Raw genomic sequence first — 21,206 nt, forward strand, 5'->3', positions numbered from 1 at the left:
TTAATGTTATACAATATTCGTATTGAAGATAGAAATACATTCTATGAAGGAATTTACTAACAAAACAAGTTATAATTGTAGTACAAATTACACCAAAACAGACATTCATAAAGTAATAAAATTAGTGTTTCATATGATCAATAAAGTTAGTAATTTTTAAATTTGTGACTGGCAGTAATACAATAAAAAATTTATCTAGAGTAGCCTCAATAAATATTAATAGATTAAAAAAAAGTCGTGATATTATTTTTACAAATATTTCAAAACGGAGTTTTTTTTAATATGCTGATTCTTATCGCATTTTTTCTAATATTAGGTGGTAGGTATAGACAATTTTTTTAAATTTCTTATTTTATATAAAAAAAATTGATTATAACCATCTTGTTTACAGTATAGAAATAAAATAACTATTAAAGTTTTAAACACATTAATGTCTTTGTATGCATTATTCAAAAAATTTAACTTTGTGATGTAATTTCGTTACATAAAAAGAAAGAAGTAGGGATTATATCCGCCAACCCGCAGTGGGGAAGCGAGGTGGATTAAGCTCCGAAACTTCTTCTACATGGGGAAAGAAGCCTATGCCCAGCAGTGGGATGCTACAATTTGAATCAATAAAAAAAATTCAAGTCACAAATGTCAAATATCCTCTTTTACATATAAATCATATTATTAGTTTTTTTTTTAATTCATACTTTTCCATACATATATAAATATCCATTAGAACAGAAAAACCAATTTATTCGAAATATATTTACCATTAAATGATAAAACTAGCTTCTACAATACAATAATTGAATGTTATCTAGCTTTTATTAAATTGTTCACAGTAATTTATAGTACCATCTCTCCCATAGACTATGGTTATTGACCATAGATCTATCACAATGTTCAATATTGCCATCGCAAAAATATGTCGACAATGTAACCATTTTATTGGTTTGAAAACAAAATTAATTGCGGGTTTTGGTTCTAGCAATAGAAAGATAAAAGAAAAACAAAATACCAATAGTTTTGTATACACATCATATATATTATATCAATCAATCTGCTTAAGATTTCGAGCAAAGTATTATCTGCAGTACCCCAACTCTTAGGTTTATAATATATTTTCAAAGACACGAAAATTTGTTATTCTCTTTATTAATAGCAATCATTTTGTATGTTCAACTGACTTTACCTTTCATATTATTCCAATCAAACTGCTCCACATTTCGATCAAGATATTCTTTGTCACCCCTTTACTCTTGAGTTCCTATTTTGCAAATACACTACATTACACGGTATTACAATCTTTCATAGTCAATATCCAACAGAGATAAGGCGTGGTCCATACAAGCGCGAACGCAGTGGATCAGACCCCACAGGGGGTGGGGACGCGATCACGCCAGTAGGTCGCAGGTTCGAGCGCATTCACTCGCCCAGTAAACATTCCCGCACGCGTTTATTAGCGCCCACACGTAGGGGGTGAAAAATTCTTCTGGTCTATCTTCTTCAACGTAACGGAATTTGAGATCGGGAAATTTCTGCAAGAATAGATTAATTCAAAATAAAAAAACTAGCGGCCCCAGCAGACGTTGTCCTGGCCGGAATACAGCTACCAAATTTGATTGTTGACATATATGACATAGCAGCGCCAGCCTACCGGGTCCAATTGTGTTTTCGGAGAGAAAATGTTGCAATGTTAATAAATCAGTATATTAACGATAAAATATTTTAAAATGTATACATAAAAGCATACAAACAAATATGTATGTGTATATATATATATATATATATATATATGTGGGAAACGGAACGTAAGCGTGAGTGAAAGAGAGAGAGTGTAAGTATGAGCGAGTGAGGTATGGTAAAAGGAAACTGATTCGAGCGAGTGATACGAGCGGTGGAAAGACGGTGTTAGCTACGAAATAAATTAATAAAAGCATTCTGTTGTTTTACTCTGAGCCATCAATCCCACATATATATATATATATATATATAATCCTCTTTATGAATATCAAACGTTATTTAAGTACTGTCCGACCATCTACTGGCTGTATGAGGACTGCGGAATACCGGAATGTCTGGCGTGAACATAAGGACGCCTATGTCCAGCAGTGGACTGCGATAGGTTAAGCTAACTGACTGAATTATTTTTTGTTTTGACATATTCTCAGAACAAATAAGCCTACAAACCAGTCAAAAATTTTAGACATATCAATAAAATTATCACTGTAAAAAAAATGAGTATGCTTTAGACCACACGACTGAAGTAAAATTTTCGAAACGTAACTCTTTCTCTTTCTATCTTCGCTAACTTGTATCTCCCTTTCAACTCCTGTTCTGACTTTCCGTATCGCTCTCATCATGCATTCACCACCTTACTCCCAAAGCGTGCGTAGAGAAGTCTTACTTCAAAAAATTACAAAAATCTTTGTAACGCTTTAGCGATAAGTCCAAAACCAACTGATACAACTATGTTAGTTTAATATGTAATTCTGTATTTTATTAATCACCCTCGGTGAATCTATGTAAATAAAACATAAATACATACCTTAAGCCTATCACTCGACCACTGCTCGGCGCCCTTCTTGATACACTGCAACACCTCGGTGACCCCCAGGTCCCCACCGGCACCCTCCTGGACCCGCTGGAGTCGGGTCGAGAAGTAGCCTATTACCTGGATCATCATTTCAGCCTATTGCAGTTCATCGTTGGAAATAGGCCTCTACAAGTTCATGCCAAAAAATGACGTGAACTCATGTATTTTGCCCATAGTCACCACGCTGGGCAGGCGGGTTGGTGACCGCAGTACTGGCTTTGTCGCACCGAAGACGCTGCTGCCCGTCTTCGGCCTGTGTATTTCCAAGCCAGCAGTTGGATGGTTATCCCGCCATCGGTCGGCTTTTTAAGTTCCAAGGTGGTAGCGGAACTGTGTTATCCCTTAGTCGCCTCTTACGACACCCACGGGAAGAGAGGGGGTGGCTATATTTTTTACTGCCGTAACCACACAGCGTAAATTGGTGAAGGACAAGAAGGTTGCATCGTCTTTATTTGTTTTTTTTTGGTTTAAAAATCGCCGCAGATAATGGAAAATAAATTCACATAATATCTCAATCTAACACCCTCCTTGTTTCATTTCGTGATGTTTTTCTAAGCCCCTCCCTCCCTTTCGAGCCTCACGTGATCAATGGACGACCCCTAATTTAAAATATAATACGATCTAAAATATATTAATGAACAGTTCTTATCAAAATCAATAAAACATCAAACAATTTCGTTATCAAAATTAGATCAGTGTAACAAATATAAATCACCATTTCGATGTTCTGCGCGATGTGGTGATGGGCGTGGTGTTGGAACAGTTGTCGCTTGTGAAGCAAGGCGTACACCAAGTTCAGGTTGTTTGAGAGCTGGTGGGTGAGGCACGAATTTATTATCTCCAGCAGCATCCGCAGCACTTCGTCTAGTACTGCTATGTGTTCCATCTGTAACAAAACAAGCGGACATACTATAGGCTATAATATATCACGGTGTGAGTTGCAGTGGTCGAACAATGTATGGTAAATTTGCATTTTTTTTTTGTAATAATAATAATACTTCTAATAAAAGATATAATATTGAACCACATATCCGTTGCTACACTATAAAATTAGTAATACAAGTTAACTAGCTTCAAACTACTTTAGCTAATAACAAATATACTATAGAAACATATGGAACGACTTACAATTTCCTCTGTTTTCTCTTCTGCGTGATGTGGTAAGTCTATGCTGTTTATATCGCCTCCTAAAAAACAGTTAAATTATATTAAGACCTAAAAAATAACGTTATATTAGGTATACAAGTGATTTTAACTGAATTAGGGGACAGCAGGAAATTTCCTGTTCAAAATATGGAGCAGCCCGACTGGGGAAGTAACTCGACTTTACAGAAATTAGTGAAAAGTGTTCCTGTTGGTGAGTAAGGTGACCAGAGCTCCTGGTGAAATTGGGGATAGGGTTAGCGGCGCGCTTTCGATACTTCTGGTGTTGGAGATGTCTATAAGCTACGGCAGTCACTAACCATCAGGTGAGCCGTACGCTTGTTTGCCGACCTAGTTGTATAAAAAAAAAACATTTACAGTACATAGATCTGCCCTATAGATCCCCTCTACCGTCCCTATCCTGGACAGCCTGTATTTTATTTTATTTTTTATATCACTAGGTCAGCAAACAAGCGTACGGCTCACCTGGTGGTAAGAGATTACCGTAGCTTATAGACGCCTGCAACACCAGAAGCATCGCAAGCGCGTTGCCGACCCAATCCCCAATCCCCCAGGAGCTCTGGTCACCTTACTCACCAACAGGAACACAATACTGCTTGAAAACAGTATTATTTAGCTGTGATCTTCTGTAAGGTCGAGGTACTACCCCAGGCGGGCTGCTCCATATTTTGAGCAGGAAATTCCTGCTGTGCCCTACCTCAATCGCTATTTACATCTCTGGTTATCATCTCTCATCTTTCCAAAATTCAATGTCTACTTTCTATCTGATTATATACGAAACCGAATAAGCCTAACTTACCTTCTATTTCAGTACAAAGTCTTGCTCTTCGTTTCGTTAATATTTCGAACAGTGACACCAGCCGCTGGGCAACGTATGGATGTAGATTCCTAAATTCACCTGAAAATGTTTATTGATTTTCATATCACTACTTAGTATAAAACAAAGTCGGTTCGCGCCTTTTGATGCGGTTTTCTTTAGTCAATAGAGTGATTCCAGAGGAAGGTTTATAAGTATATTACATGCATAATATAGTAGAAGGAACACTGATAGTTTTAGAGGTTTCTAATGTGATGTCGTAAATAAACACATTTCTTTGCGCTTACATTGCAAATATTTATTTTATATTTAGTATCAGCAATGCACCCGTGCAAAGCCGGGGCGGGTCTACTATTATTCTAGTCTCTATTGCTCTAGTCTTTATTACCCTTTCAATCACAGTTCATAAGATACTAGTTCCTATTGCTCACGACCCGTTAGATACTAGTCCCTTTTGCTCACGACACGTTATATACTAGGCCCTTTTGCTCACGACCCGTTAGATAGTAATCACTTTCGCTCACGACCCGTTAGATACTAGTCTCTTGCTCACGACCCGTTAGACACTTGTCCCTTTTGATCACGACCTGTAAGATACTATTCTCTTTCGCTCACGACCCGTTAGATACTAGTGCCTTTCGCTCACGACCCGTTAGATACTAGTCCCTTTTGCTCACGACCCGTTAGATACTAGTTTCTTTTGCTCACGACCCGTTAGATACTTGTCCCTGTTGATCACGACCTGTAAGATCTATGCTCTTTCGCTCACGACCCGTTAGATACTAGTCCTTTTTGCTCACGACCCATTAGATACTAGTCCCTTTTGCTCACGACCCGTAAGATACTAATCACTTTCTTTCACGGCACATAAGAAACTAATGCCTTTGCCTCATAATTCATTATATACTGGTCCTTTATGCTAACATTCTATTAGATATTAGTAAAACCCCCTTTCCCCTAGTAGACAGTATCACTCACAGCTCATATTAGCGATGGCAGCCAGGCAGTTAGTATGCAAGTACTTGTCTCGTACGCGAGCCATATTATACTGTAATGCACGTAGTAGTACAAGTACAACCAGGCCCCCCAGAGATACCTCAGAGATTGAACGCTCCGTATACCACGGGATGTTTTTCAGCATCTGCAATTATTTCATAAATTATATAATTAAGAATTGGTATTATATTGAGATCAAGGTTCATTAAAGTATACTCTAGTTAATAAATTTAAATACAAGCAATACAAATATAACGTACAAAACCAACATACAAATATGCAAGTGAAAAAACAAAAAATACGTACAAAAGGTGGTCTTATCGCTTGAGAACGATTGTTTCTAGACAATCTTTAGAAGGAGATGAAAAAGAATAAAGCGAGAAGAATGAAGTTCTATCTTTGGTAAGTTAAATCAGAAACAAGCACCAGTCTAGTTATAGCTAGTTTATATTGTGAATTAGTAACAAATTACGATACGAATTTTCAAATTAAAATTACACCAAAAAGCTAATAAATCGAGGCAGGGCACAGTAGGAAATTTCCTGCTCACAATATGAAGCAGCCCGACTGGGGCAGTACCTCGACCTTACAGAAGATCACAGCAAAATAATACTACTTACAAGCAGTTTTGTGTTCATGTCGGTGATTAAGGTGACCAGAGCTCCTGGGGGAATTGGGGATAGGGTCGACAACGCGCTTGCGATGATTTTGGTGTTGCAGACGTCTATAAGCTACGGTAATCGCTTACCATCAAGAGAGCCATACGCTTGTTTTTTGACCTCTCTAGGTATATTAAAAAATATACTTACAATTAAATGAACATTCTTGATCAAGGAGTCATCCTCTGTCAGTATCAGTAGAACAATAAGAGACATGTAAATATGATGTGACGCGCTGTCTGGAGTATTGTACAGTACTTGTAGGATTGGTACCAGCTGGAAACAAATTATTAAGTTTACTAACTGTCCATATTCTAAGAAAAATTAATTCAACAATTATTTTTTTAAGTTTTATATAATTTTTTCCAGCTCTAGTTGACAGATCTACGACAATCATGTAAAAATCGCGCAATCGACCAATATGTGTCATTTATAGCTTAATTATGTATAATACGTAAAAATATTAATAATGACTTGTATACAGGACAGGACAACGCGTTTGCGCAACGGTCACAGCACTGGTTTGCGGCTGTCGCGCTGGCGGTTGCGGGTTCGATTCTCGCACATGACAAACACTTGTATTGGCCATACAGATCTTTGCCCTGGGTGTTTGTGCAGTACTTGTGGGTCTTGGAGTATTACTTGTGGGTCTTGAAGTATCTCCTTGATGGTACTAGATACATCAAGATTAAACCTGTGCCGGAGGTAGTTAGACTCCAAGAGTTACAACTTTAAAAACTGAACCCTTTAATAGAAAAACAGACTATATTTCTTAGAATAATCATTTTGTTAAATATCTGGACATCGCCACAGAAGTAAATTACTACACACTCATTGTTGATTGTGATGTATTTATTTGACTAGACCGTTGGCGCAATTTGTAGTGGCCCTGCTTTCTGTTCCGCGGGTTGCGTATTCGATTCACGCCTGAGCCTAGGTGTAAATATGTTTATTTGTATGTATGTGTTATTTCTATGTATATTTATTGAAAAAAAAAAGTTTTAACTGTCGGCCGTTGCCTTTGACACAATCATTAAGTTTGCTTATCATAGGAAGTAGGAACAGACGACAGTGTTATAAGATATTTATTTACTTGTGAACTCACCAGATTCTCAATATGAGGTACGTTGCTAACGTGCCGCTTGTAGGCCTTACAGGAGTGGAGCATGAGGTAGAGTAGCAGAGTGGAATGTTCACAACCCGCCGTCGCACACAGGGCCTTGTGGAGCTAGGGAGCATAATCTTAATATATATAAATCTCGTGTCACAATGTTTGTCCTCAATGGACTCCTAAACCACTTAACCGATTATAATACAATTCGCACACCATGTCCAGTTCGATCCAACTTAAAAGATAGGCTATATTTTATTTTGATATATTCTGTTATTATTATATTTCAGAAAAAAAATAAGGTGATACGAAGTTCGCCAGGTCAGCTAGTATGTATGTATGAATTTAAATGAAAATATTAATTATGCCATACGGTGATTGATTACACACACTTAACAAAAGGAAGAAAAATAAGTCATGGTAGCAAGTCAACTAACAATTTCAAAATTGCTACAATATTAACATTAAGTACATTACAAACATAGGTAATGTATGTGTTATGTAATAAATAACAATACCTATTCTCCTCTTATATCTAGTGTCCCGAAACTTAAAACAGATTATCATTGTCTTATAGCTGGTCTAGTCTCTTCACATATGGGACAAGGTTTTGAATTTGCTCTATGACTTGAAATGAAAAGAAACGGACTACAATTTACATTGAAAAATAATAAAATGAGTATAAATTTACGCATAATATTGATAACTCAAAAACTACTCCGAGATCGCTCTATCGCTAGAAACTATCGAGATCGTCACATGACAAGCACCACATGTAGGTAAGACATAAAAAAATACACTCGAATTGAGAACCTCCTCTTTTTAGCAGTCGGTTAAAAATGTACACATATACATCTCAAAACTAAAGATAAAATTGTCCTAATTGTATCCATGTCACCGTTGAATTATCTCCTAAACGTCTGGACCAACTTTGACAAAAAAATATATAAGGTCAAATAGGGTTCTTAGATTGTTTTGAGGAAGGTAACATCTGGCAGGTTAACTAGCTAAGCTATTAATTGTAACATAAATATACACTTACAGCGGCCATGTCTATTCTAGGGGGTGTGAGGTGTGTGATGCTGCCGTTTGTATCTCTGTGTGGCGTCGTGGTCGATGTGTCTGGAAATTAATTAATTTTTAGTATATTAAAAAGAAAGCCTATTGAGTTTGGTTTCACATGCTAATATTGATAGAACGAGGGTGCGTTTAAGATGATTAAGCATTGGGTATCAGCCCAGAATGATTTGAGCGAGCAGGCAGATTATACAATATGTATATATAAAACTGTTAAAAGTTCTACTGTTGAGCAAATATGTAGATCTTTTTATTTTCTTCTTATCTTTACTAGAAGCTGTCCACTAGTAAAGACAAATGTTGGAACCATATTGTCACTATTAAGTAGTTTTACTGCATGTGGGCCTATATATATATATATATATATATATATATATATATATATATATATATATATATATATATATATATGTTTTTTTTCAATAATTCTATCCACCGATCAACCTTGCTTCAATAAGACCAAAGATGGTTGACCACAGATTACTCCTTTATGAGACTCCTTTATGAGACTTTATCAGGTCTACCGAATGCTTATTTTCCACTGTAGTAGTACAAAAAAAACGCGTGCTCTAGACCACGCAACTGAATTAAAACTTAACGTAACTCTCTCTCTATCTTCACTAACTTATCTCCCTCTCAACTTCCGTTTGCCTCGCCCGATCACACTTTTCGTAACGCTCTCATCACGCATTCACCAGCGTACTTCTCAAGTCAAGCGTGCATAAAGAAGTCTTTACTTCAAAAACTTCCAGTAGTACTAAATTTAGCGTAGCTTACCTTGAGAATCCTCGCAGTGCAACAATGCCACTCGGTACAAGTTATCCTCATGTATACAATGGTTAGCCAGGGCCAGTAATAACAGACAAGACTGGTTGGCTACGGGGTGTTCTTTCTTTAGCCGTTCCAATAGTTCATGCCTATCTACTGGCGGGTTAGTGTATATTGTCTGCCGGGCTGCCGGGCTGAAGGTCAGCATGTTCCATATGCTCGCTGGAAATTAATTTATATTATTTATTAATTTTTTACTGTATTCTATAGTATTGTGTAGTACAATGGAGTTATAGCAAATTGGCTATTTCTTCCAAATAAGCTAAAATTTTTAATATATCTATCTTTATAATATAAACTAGCCGACCCGTGTCCACTTCGTTGGGCGTTATTATATTAACCAAAAAACATACTTTAAAGAACGAATTTTATAGCACTTAAATAAATAATATGTTGCTCCCGTGTATTTATTATTTTAAATTACAGAACCAAATAACATACTTTAAAGAACAAATTTTATAGTACTTAAATAAATAATATGTTGCTCCAACGCCATCTATTAAAAATCGAGATAACGTCGAAAGACTAATAAATTGTTTTCTAATAGCGATAGATGGCGCTAGTTTATTTACCATTTTGATATTATATTTTAATCTTTTTCTTATTTACTGAATTTTTTGTTCAATTAGAATAAGATATAGCCTATGTCACTCCTGAATAGTGTAGCTTTCTGTTAGTGAAAAAATTTACATGATCGGATCAGTATTTGCGAAGATTACCCCCTACATACAAACAAAGTTATAAACTTTACCTCTTTATAATATTAGTATAGATACAAGTTAGTCTATTCTTATTAAACCTGGATGTCTGTTTTAGGTAACAGCTCACTGATATAGTTACATTTTTGTCAATTTATACACATACATAATATATATATATATATATATATATATATATATATATATATATATATATATATATATATATTAATACGTGAAGCAAAAACTTTGTGCCCCTTTTCACAAAAATTGCGCGGATGGAGCAGTATGAAATTTCGTACACTTATAGTTTATATAGAGGAGTGTAGAATACGAATATATTTTTTTTAAATTATGCATAAAAACATATTAAATAAATAAATTAAAAAAAAAAAAACATTACAAACAATACCATGGATTTTACACGCACGCTCTTTTGTTGATTATTAGTCTGTAGTCAAATTGAAAAAGTTAAAAAAAGGTTCTTTATTTTCATAATTTTTTGGTTTTCTTTAATTTCAAATTTTAATTTTGGTCGAATTTAGACTTCTGGGCGACCACTAGTCTTAATAATTATATTAATATTAAAAAAAAACATATATTAAACCCAGGGTTGCGGCGAAATCGAATCTATATACCAGGAGCAGAACGCAGGCTCACTACAAACTGTAGCAACTAAATAAATAAAAATATAGTAAACAAAGCTCGACAGTGTTTTATTACGTTTTGAATATGTAAACTACTCTTAGAAGTTTTAAATACCCCTTTTATCATGTCTCATATTAGTCTTGCAGATATTATGGTAAACAATTTTAAATATTACATATGCACAATAAAATTTATACTACTGCTTAAACTCCCCAGGCCCCCTTATCACAGGGGGCCTCAACATCAACATAACAATAATACGATTATATACCTTAAATTAAACACAAAACAGCAAACTTACAAGCAATGTTAATCAATAAGCTGCCAGGCCCCTGGGCCCCGAACTGTGGGGGGGCCGGCAACATAGCCGACAAATTGGTTAGTAAAGTTTTGACTAGTAAAGATGCGTGCATACTGTATCTGCCTTGGAATAGTGTTCTGAAACAATATGAGTTCAAATTATTTCAATTCTATTTAAAAAAGTAAATAATACAGAAAATCTTTAAATATTAAAAGGGGGGAGGGGATAATACGATATCTTTTTTATATACAATTTTATCATATTGAATTTTATTTGTTTTAAAATAAAATTTATGTTACATGGTGGAATAATAATTTAGAGCACGTTAATAATTTGTAATAAAAAATGTATTGACGACGCGTTGGCGCAACGGTCACAGCACTGGTTTATAGCTGTTGCGCTGGCGGTTGTGGGTTCGATCCACGCACATGGCAAACGTTTGTATTGGCCATACAGATGTTTGACGTGGTTTAAATGTTTTTGCAGTCTTTGTGGGTCACCCCACCTTACCTCAGAAAGCACGTTAAGCCATCGGTCCCGGTTGTTATCATAAATACATGATAGCGATCATTACTCATAGTAGGAAATATATCCGCCAACCCGCAGCGGACACCGTAGTAGATTAAGCTCTGATCCTTCTCCTACATGAGGAAAGAGTCCTATGCCCAGCAGTGGGATGCTACAGGCTGAATTCGAAATGCGAAAATAATAAAATAACATACCTGAATATCAACGAAGTCTCAACTAACTGTGCCTGTCCGTGAGCCCCGGCAAACATGTACACTGACATTAGTACTAGCAGTGTATTGAGACACTCTAGGTGAAGGTAGTAAGTGTTGTCACTGGAAAGTTAATTATATAATTATAAATTTTTATTACAACTAGCTGATCTAAGCAAATGTTTTTCTCCCCCTATCACCTGATGTATAAAAAATAGCTTACGACCTATTCTCAGACCTACCAAATATATACCATAAAAATCGGTCAAGCCTTTACGGAGGACTTTAGTAAGAAACAATGGTGCACGAGATTTTTATATATAAGATAAAATATAGATGTGGCGACGATAATCAATTGAGTTTTAAATTAAAATATCTTTAATATTTGTACGATTAATACAAATTATATTTTTGTATGTTTGAATAGATAAACATAAAAACTTTTGGACCGATTTAAAAAGTTCAATTGTGCAAATGCTATGTTACCAATGAGTGTTTGGTAGTATGAAGAAAAGGCAGGGTTCTCCGACCGGACGGGTGTTGTGTCTGGTGGACTACTGGCCCAACGGTTGTTGTCGGGATCTTGTATATATACCTCAATCACTTTGATATCTTTGATAGCGCGATGTAGGATACGTCAGTTTTTTCTCTAGTTACGTAGTTCGTAGTCGCGGTAGATGTCGCCACAAGTGAAATAGGCTATATTTTATAGCACTCACGAGCCCGCAGTGGTATGGACGCGCACGCATATACCACATATCCCAAATTATTCACTCCGTAAAAACCACCATCAAAGTAGATAACTATTAAAAATCGGTCAGCAATTTCACCCCAGTCGTTCCCGAGTATAATAAATATTTAATTTTTATTTTATTGCTTGATATATTACTTCCCTTAACTTTCTTTTATTATTGACTTTTTTTTTGGAAAAGATATTATTTTTGACTTTCGTTAAGTGTATGGATCACATTATGGCGAAATAAATATTTTCATTTCTTTTCATTAGCAACACATTAATTAATTTATTTCTATTTATATATAGAATTATAGTTAAAAGAGTTAACTAACTTCCTAACATGTTTTTTTTTATTTTATAAATGTATACTTACGTAATAGGCACATCAATAATTAATCCTATCAAGGCATCGATAAGCATCTCAACTCTGCTTTCTCCGGACACAGATTTTGTCTGCGTGTCCGTTACTTCTTGTGATGGGGACAGTGGGGGCGACTGTTCTTGAGGTGTGGGTGACTAAAAAATTAATATATATATAGAAGGAAAACAGTAATGTTAGCAAGAAAATATTTGATTTCTTATTAAGTTTTTATTGTAAATTAGTGAACTTTTAAAGCGTATATTAATTTTGTTATTTAACTATTAATTATATGTTACGATTTAATTTGAATATAATATAAGTCATTGAACAAAAAACCTGTATCTTAACTAAAAACTTTCACACACTTATTTTTAAGTCATAGAAAAAAAAAATTGTTTAACAAAATTAGAAAAAATGTTCTTTTTGTTAGAAAAATCTAACATTTTATTTATATAACACTATAATTACTATAATATTACACAAACAGTTAATTTAATGAACAGGCACGATAAACCGATTATAAAAAAAAAATAACAATATAAAAGAACATCTAATAAGAAAAGCTAGGGGTATGAAAAAAAGATGTTGGCCGATTCTCAGACCTACCCGATATGCATACAAAATTTCATAAAAATCGATCCAGCCGTTTCGGAGGAGTATTTTAATTAACATTGTGACACGAGAATTTTATATATAAGATTAATCAACTTACATTGACATTCCTCCCTTGCACATCTAAATGCTTACACAGTTCATACTCCGGCACCAGTTCCACTAAATACTTAGTGACTGCTCTTATCACGAACAACGCGTTGTAGCTCTGCCATGCCAACATCACACTGCAAAATAAATATAAATATAACGAAAAAAAACCAACTTCAATTACATCCACAAGTACACACATACAACGTAGTTAGACGAAAAAATAGTCAAGTAAATACTCATTATCAAAGATTACTCCAAAACTACATGATAAACATCGGCTTTCGATTAAATTAAAAATCATCAAAATCGGTACACCCAGTAAAAAGTTATGCGGATTTACAAGGGTTTCCTTCGATTTATCTATCCTATCATCAGATCCTGGTTTCCTTATCATGGTACCACACTGGAGATATTTCCTTTCCAACAAAAAAAGAATTATCAAAATCGGTTCATAAACGACGCAGTTATCCCCGAACATACATTTAAAAAAAAAATATATATATATATATATATACGGTCGAATTGAGTAACCTTCTCCTTTTTTAAAGTCGGTTAAAAATTAATAAATCAATGAAATAATTTATAGAATTAATTAAAATACAAATCGTTAATTATTAAAATATCTATGCAAGAAGGTAGGTTGGACGTGACTTTCTTTTTCTTTTTTTTTTCGAAAATTTGAATAAAGTCGACTTTTAGGTTTACAAATACCACACACAAAATGACAATGGCACTGGAGTTAAAGGATACAATACAATGTTGGCTATATCAATTTTAAGATCCATCGTTATACCAAGAATACGGCCAAATAAATCTCTTTGAAGTCGTACTTCCTGTAGTTTGCCAACGATTGTTTTTTTTTTTTTATAATCTACAGATAAATTGTTTTAATGATCGACCGGTTTTACTATTATTAATCTAATGTTCTAAGAGTTATCTGCCGAAATATAAAAACCGGTTTATTAAAGGGGTCATAAATTGTAAACGGTAAATTTTACAAAGAAGTTTACAGGAAACAATAGATGCTAAATATTATTCTTTACAATAATGATCTTAATAACTTTTGGCCTAAGGTGCATAGTTTCCGAGATATCGGCCAAAATCTTATTCAAGATGGAGCTTGAAGCTCTATCTGAATATGTCAGTATTTTGTGGTTTTATGTTCAGTAAATGATCCTAATCTTTATAAAAAATAAAAAAAAAAAAATAACGGAAATTTAGTGTGTGGCTAATACATATATATACCTCATGTAGTTCATTTGGTATATTCTGTTGGTGTTTGTTAAAGTAATTTTGCAATTATTATAACTTTAACTATTATTTATATTTATTTAATAACGATATAATAAATTATAATCCAATATAGAAAGACAGGTCATGAATAAATTACAAAATTTTGCTTAACTTTTCATTTTTTATAATATTGTTTTTTTATTTCATAATGCCATTTATTTTAATATTGCTGTAATACGATCCTTTCTATTTCTCGCTCTATTAATCATTTTGTAATAATGATTGCAAATATTATATATTTTTTACATAAAATTATCAGAGAGTGGAATTCGATGGCGAAAAAGAATAACATATAAAAACTTTATCTGTTGGATACCGTCATCTGGCAAATAGAGTTATCCGAAAAAGGTATAATAGGCTCTTATTTTATATGTATTATAATATTGGAAACTTTATTGATTAATTTGCATGTTTTGTTTATTTTAAAGACCATTGTAATAAATACAGTTTGCTTCCAAAATAAAAGATAAAAAAAATACACTTTTTTAGGGCCCCTTAGTCATAGGGGCCTCAATAATTTTCATTTACTATTCTAGTACTTACTTATCTGAGTTAGGTTCAGCGAGTAGTTCCGTCGCCCGTGTTATAAAAACCTGTACAAGTGACCCTAAGTTGCCAGTCTGTGGATTGTTCTGTAAGAACTTTTGTAGTAAGGCCTCCGTACTCGAGTCTAACATTAATTGTTCCTCACTAAAAATAATAATAACGATGTTTAGACCATTCTAAATGTATTTTATATAAATAAAATGGAATTAAATTAAGTTAGTTAATGCATATTTTCTTTATAGAAAAACATGCCGTGTTCGATTTGATCTTACGTCATTTGCTTGCTTGTTGATGTTTGTTATTGCTGTTATAAACAACATACAACCATAAATATTAATAATTATAATCTTAAATGTTTTTTTTTTATGTCACTAGGTCGGCAAACAAGCGTACGGCTCACCTGATGGTAAGCGATTACCGTAGCTTATAGACGCCTGCAACACCAGAAGCATCGCAAGCGCGTTGCCGACCCAATCCCCAATCCCCCCGGGAGCTCTGGTCACCTTACTCACCAACAGGAACACAATACTGCTTGAAAACAGTATTATTTAGCTGTGATCTTCTGTAAGGTCGAGGACTACCCCAGTCGGGCTGCTCCATATTTTGAGCAGGAAATTCCTGCTGTGCCCTACCTCTAGATTTGTTCAAAAAAATGTGTCCAAAAGTTGTCATAAAATAATATCGTTTTTCTCATACTGACAAATAAATATAATTTTTATCCTCTTTAGAAACTAACACTATTGTTCTGATATTAATTGAGATATTTACCATAACCCCTGGGTTGGGGGCACAACTTTTTAGCCCCCCCCCACATCGAAAAACCATATAATATGTCCAGCAATTTTTTATTTTGCGGACCATTTGGCGTCCCTTAGTGTGTAGCACCTGGGGCAAGATGTTGCTTGCCACCACCCCGCTACGTCACTGGGTAGCCATAATCAATAATATAATCATGGCGCTTGCAACAGTGACAGCAATATTGAAAATAGTATCGCGAATATTACGTCATCTAAATCTCATTGATATTACGTCACAAAAGCTACACCAAAAAATGATTTCGATATTAAAATAGCATACAGATTACGATTCTTTGTTTTGTAGATCTATAAAAAAAAACTATTGTCATATCTCGTCACACTAAATAAATACCGGGGGGTCTTTTCCTTAGTGTGACAACATGTGACAAGGATGGGGGATTCCCTTTTATTGGCAAAAGTATTTTAAGGACAACAACAAAAAATCAAGAACAAACTTTGCAAATATCCCATTTAAACTTTTTATAATAGTATCAATAAATAATACTTACACATTAGTCGGTATCTGTATATTGAAAGCGAGCAGTTGATTCCAGAATGGATCATTTGGACATATTATTTCATTTGAACAAAACCTCTCCACCAGCTCATTGGTCGATATATCAGAATATTTCGTTACCGCGATACCCATCTTTCCTGTAATAAAATACATACCTAATAATTATATTTATACTAGCTGCCCAGACAGACTTCATTCTGCCAAAAGTTAATAGTAAAAATTACTTTTTAACTGACTTCAAAAAAGGAGGAGGTTACTCAATTTGACCATATATATATATATATATGAATGAATGTTTGGGGATAACTTCGTCGTTTATGAACCAATTTTGATAATTCTTTTTTCGTTGGAAAGGAGATATATAAAAAGTGCGGTACGATGGGAATGGGTACAAGGAAACCAGGATCTGATGATGGGATCCCAGAGAAATCGAGGGAAACCCTCTAAAATCCACACAACTTTTTACTGGGTGCACCGATTTTGATGATTTTTAATTTAATCGAAAGCCGATGTTTATCATGTTGTCACATTTAAATTTCATCGAGATCTGATTACAGCTTTTGGAGTAATCTTTGATAATGCGTATTTACTTAGAAATTTGTCATCTATCTTATACATTATTTGTTAATGTAATTGAAATATTATTTATTTACTATTAGAAGGCTATATTATTCAAAAGTAAATACTAAAAAAACAACACAAGAAATTGCAATAACAACTAATTAATATTATGATTTACAGCTCCAATCAAGACATACCAAAATCACATTTATTTATGTCATAATAATGTATATTAGTGGCCATCCATAAATTACGTCTCCCGTTAAAGGGTGACGAAATGTGACAAAGGGTGGGGAGGGCTTCAAAATTTAGTGACGTCACATTTAAAAGTATGATATATTTAATTTTTAGCTACACGGTAACAAAATGTCGAAATTGATGTTTTAATTTAATAAATAAGAATTTGCAGGTGTTAAAAAAACTGAGTTTGTGTGAGAATATATAGATCTCAAGTTAATATAAAATATGATAACATTAGCATAAACTTCTTCTTTATTTTTTTCAATAAACATTTCCAAATTATGTATAAGATTAAATCTTTAATTTTGTACATAATTGTAGGTAAATATATTTACCTAAACTTCAAAGTTAAACTAAGCTAAAGATAGCATTATAAGTTTATTGATTTATCATATAAATTACTAACACACGTTCGCTTGATTATTAACGTATAAATTTAACTGATAATATCACATTGTTTTCTAATGTTTACTCGAATGTCACTCATTATAATGAAATAGCTTTTTCGGATTTTATCGCGGTTTATTAAGTTTTTTAGATGCCCGACGTTTCGTATACTTTACAGCAACCATGGTCACGGGACGACGATAGGAGGAGGAAGAGGAGGAATGATAATAATTAATAATAATTATAAATAGTAGAGAAGTCTCTCACAGTACCTACTGCATTTGTTGTTATAATTGATCTCAAATAAAGGAATTCGAATAGGCGTTATTTATATTTAATGCCCTGAATCATATAACTAAATTAATTTTTATCAATAAAACGTTAGATTCCAAGAAGAACTATCTTTTATTTCGACCGGTGATTTAATTAAATATATATTTTTTGACTTTTTATAGAATTAATTCAACTTTACACTTACATCGATATAATATTTACAACTTACCTCAAACTTTAGACTTTTAATTGTAATATAAATATCATTAAGCAAAATGTTATTAAAATTTTCTCAATGTTGTTTCCCTACGCCACGAAATCATTGTTAATCTGACAAACGTCAATTTTTTTAAATGTCATCAGTGTTATGTCCATGGAGCATAGAGTTATGTCCATGGAGCATAGAGGTTATGTCCATGTTCAATCCATGGACCATGATTTCGGGCTGTTGATATTTTTTATTTTTTAAAATGCCGGATTCTCGAAATATCGATATTTAAAATATATCAATATCGGAGTTTGATATATCGAAAAAAATATCGATATTTCGATATATCGATAGTTTTTTGATTGGATTTCATCGGCTTTGTTTTTAAAAAACAATCGTTATTCAGCTCAAAAATAGTTTACACAGTTTATAATTCAGTATATTTGTTAAACAAATTAAATTATAAGTGTATTAAAATGTAAGATTTTAAGTCATTATTGTTGAATTTTAATAAAACAATAACGCGTACCAATATTCAGTAAGAGTTTAAAAAATACTCGTTGTCTTATATGTTCAGTTGTTTGAGTATTACGATTATTAGACTCTAAAAGATTGATCATAGAAGCAATCCGTTCAGATGCTATAGATGTAGCAGAAGAAATCAAATATTTAACAGCTATTTCTGATAGCACAAGAGTGAAATGCTTACTATCAATCCAAAATTTTATTAACGCAGTATTTAATGACCTTGAAATATTCGGTTGATCTAAACACTGCTTTAATTCAGTAGACATTGTAACAAAAATTGTGACAAAAAATTCATTGACATTAGACAAATTTTTCGAGAGCATATCTTCATGTCTGTTCTGCAATGATGAAGTATTTTCCTTTTCTCTGCGTGGAGAAGTGCCTACGAAAATTACATTTTTATTTAGGATAATTACTACTAATATAAAAAATGTGAATGTGTTTATTTGTTAAGCTTTCACGCGAAAACTACTTATCATAATGAAACTTTGTACATATATTCTTGGAGGTATAAGAAGTAACACAGGATACTTTTTATTTAAAATATATATATATATATATATATTTTACGAAAGATAAAATCTCTCTACTTATTTAATAGCCACCCCTCTCTTCCCGTGGGTGTCGTAGCAGGCGACTGACGGATAAAACAGTTCCACTACCACTTTGGAACTTAAAAAGCCGACCGACGGCAGGATAACCATCCAACTGCTGGCTATGAAATACACAGGCCGAAGATGGGCAGCAGCGTCTTCGGAGCGACAAAGCCAGCCCTGCGGTCACCAACCTGCCTGCCCAGCGTAGTGACTGTGGGCAAAACACATGAGTGCACGCCATTTTTGGCGTGAGCTTGTGAAGGCCTATGTCCAGTAGTGGACTGCAAAAGGCTGCTGTGATGATGATGATGATGATGATGACTTATTTAATGGCTTCAGTTCGAGCGAAACCGTGGGTAAAAGCTAGTATGTAAATAAATAAACTAAAAGAGGAAAAAAATAACGTAGTGTAAATAAAGTTCAGTAGAATTAGTTTATGATGTTCTAGTTTAAATAATTAACGAGAAAAAATAAAAAAATAAAAAGTTACTTAAAAATACGAGTAAGCTTTAGACTACATGACGAAAGCTTTACGAAACATAAGTCTTTCTCTTTTTCTACTTTCACTAACTTATGGGTCCCTCTCAACTTCCGGTCGCCTCGTCCGATCACACTTTTCGTAACACCCCATCACGTATTTCCCAGTTTACTTCCCAAGACAAGCTTACGTCAAAAAGTTTTACTTCAAAATATCGAGTGTCAATATTTAAATTTCAATATCGAACTATCGATATATCGTATTCTAAATAATGATATCGATATTTCGATATATCGATACTTTATCAACAGTCCTATCGTGGTTAAGTCCCATGGTTAAGTCAATAACTCTACCAGAGCAAGGAATATCGTTAAAAAATCTATCACCGTTATTAGTTCAGAATATTTATTTACCGGTAAATCTTAAAAATGTATGTACATGCATGTATTGTATGAAGAAGTGAGATCGTCGTCTGACGATGTGTTGTAAGCTCTAAACTGTAAACCCTATCATTTTCCCCTATTTCGCCTTCTCTGGTTCCCGTTTACCATGGTCTAAGTATGAACGGGGACAACTATATATTGTTAAAAATCTTGTTTTTTTTACAAGAATATTAATTTTTTGATTAATTTTATAATTTTTTAATCATAATTGTAAAATGTAAGCAGGTGGAAAAAAGATTAATTATTGCTTACATTTTCAACAAGAATATGGAAAAGTTATCGTGCAAACGACACGTTGGTGCAACGATCACAGCACTGGTTTGTGTCTGTTGCGCTGGCGGTTGCGGGGTTGATCCTTGCAGATGACAAGTATGTGTATTGGCCATACACATCTTTGACGTGGTCTGGGTGTTTGTGCAGTCTTTGTGGGTCTCCCTACCGTGCCTCAAAGAGCACGTTAAGCCATCGGTCCCGGTTGTTATCATGTACACCTGATAGCGATCGTTACTTGTAGTAGCGAATATATCCACCAACCCGCATTGGAGTAGCATGGTGGATTAAGCTCTGATCCTTCTCCTACATGGGGAAAGAGGCCTATGCCAATCAGTGGAATATTACATATTACAGGCTGAAGTGATCGTGTAAACTTTGAAATCGTGCCTTTTAGCCCCGTTTTATGGTATCAGAAAAAAATTAACGCTATTAACCGGTATTTTATAATGGTAATCAGTAACGTTACGAAGCTTGCTGCATTCTAAACGTTAATTTCGGCCTTATCGATATCGATTTTAATAAGTGGTATTATCAAGACTTCTTTTCATATAAATACTTAATTTAGAATCGTATATTATCGTTTATTATCTTACGTATATTATATTGATTTGCCTCTGATTCTCTAAAGAATTTGAGTTAAACATTTTTATCCTATGGTATGG

At 34.0% G+C, this 21,206-nt stretch overlaps 1 protein-coding gene across 1 annotated transcript; it reads right to left on the bottom strand.

Moving 5' to 3' along the window:
* Positions 1-1,125: 1,125 nt before the first annotated feature.
* On the bottom strand, positions 1,126-16,689 carry LOC123667899 (dymeclin). The gene is made up of 16 exons (XM_045601732.1): positions 16,550-16,689; positions 15,241-15,387; positions 13,412-13,538; positions 12,712-12,833; positions 11,606-11,725; positions 10,884-11,020; positions 9,186-9,398; positions 8,374-8,453; positions 7,326-7,448; positions 6,371-6,496; positions 5,544-5,706; positions 4,548-4,646; positions 3,713-3,771; positions 3,300-3,470; positions 2,537-2,662; positions 1,126-1,526 (listed from the first exon to the last, which is right to left on the bottom strand). The coding sequence occupies exons 1-16, from the start codon at positions 16,687-16,689 to the stop codon at positions 1,383-1,385; spliced, it is 2,097 nt and encodes a 698-aa protein (XP_045457688.1). The 3' UTR covers positions 1,126-1,382.
* Positions 16,690-21,206: the final 4,517 nt, after the last annotated feature.

Source organism: Melitaea cinxia, chromosome 29 (assembly GCF_905220565.1).
Source record: "Melitaea cinxia chromosome 29, ilMelCinx1.1, whole genome shotgun sequence".
Taxonomy (NCBI): domain Eukaryota; kingdom Metazoa; phylum Arthropoda; class Insecta; order Lepidoptera; family Nymphalidae; genus Melitaea; species Melitaea cinxia.

Excerpts from the sequence above, each read along its gene's own strand:
- LOC123667899 (XM_045601732.1), bottom strand. The coding sequence starts at position 16,689 with ATGGGTATCGCGGTAACGAAATATTCTGATATATCGACCAATGAGCTG. Across the intron at positions 5,707-6,370 it reads TCAAGAATGTTCATTTAATT|ATGCTGAAAAACATCCCGTG; the intron begins GTAAGTATATTT and ends AAATAATTGCAG. Across the intron at positions 2,663-3,299 it reads TCGCGCAGAACATCGAAATG|GTAATAGGCTACTTCTCGAC; the intron begins GTGATTTATATT and ends ATGATGATCCAG.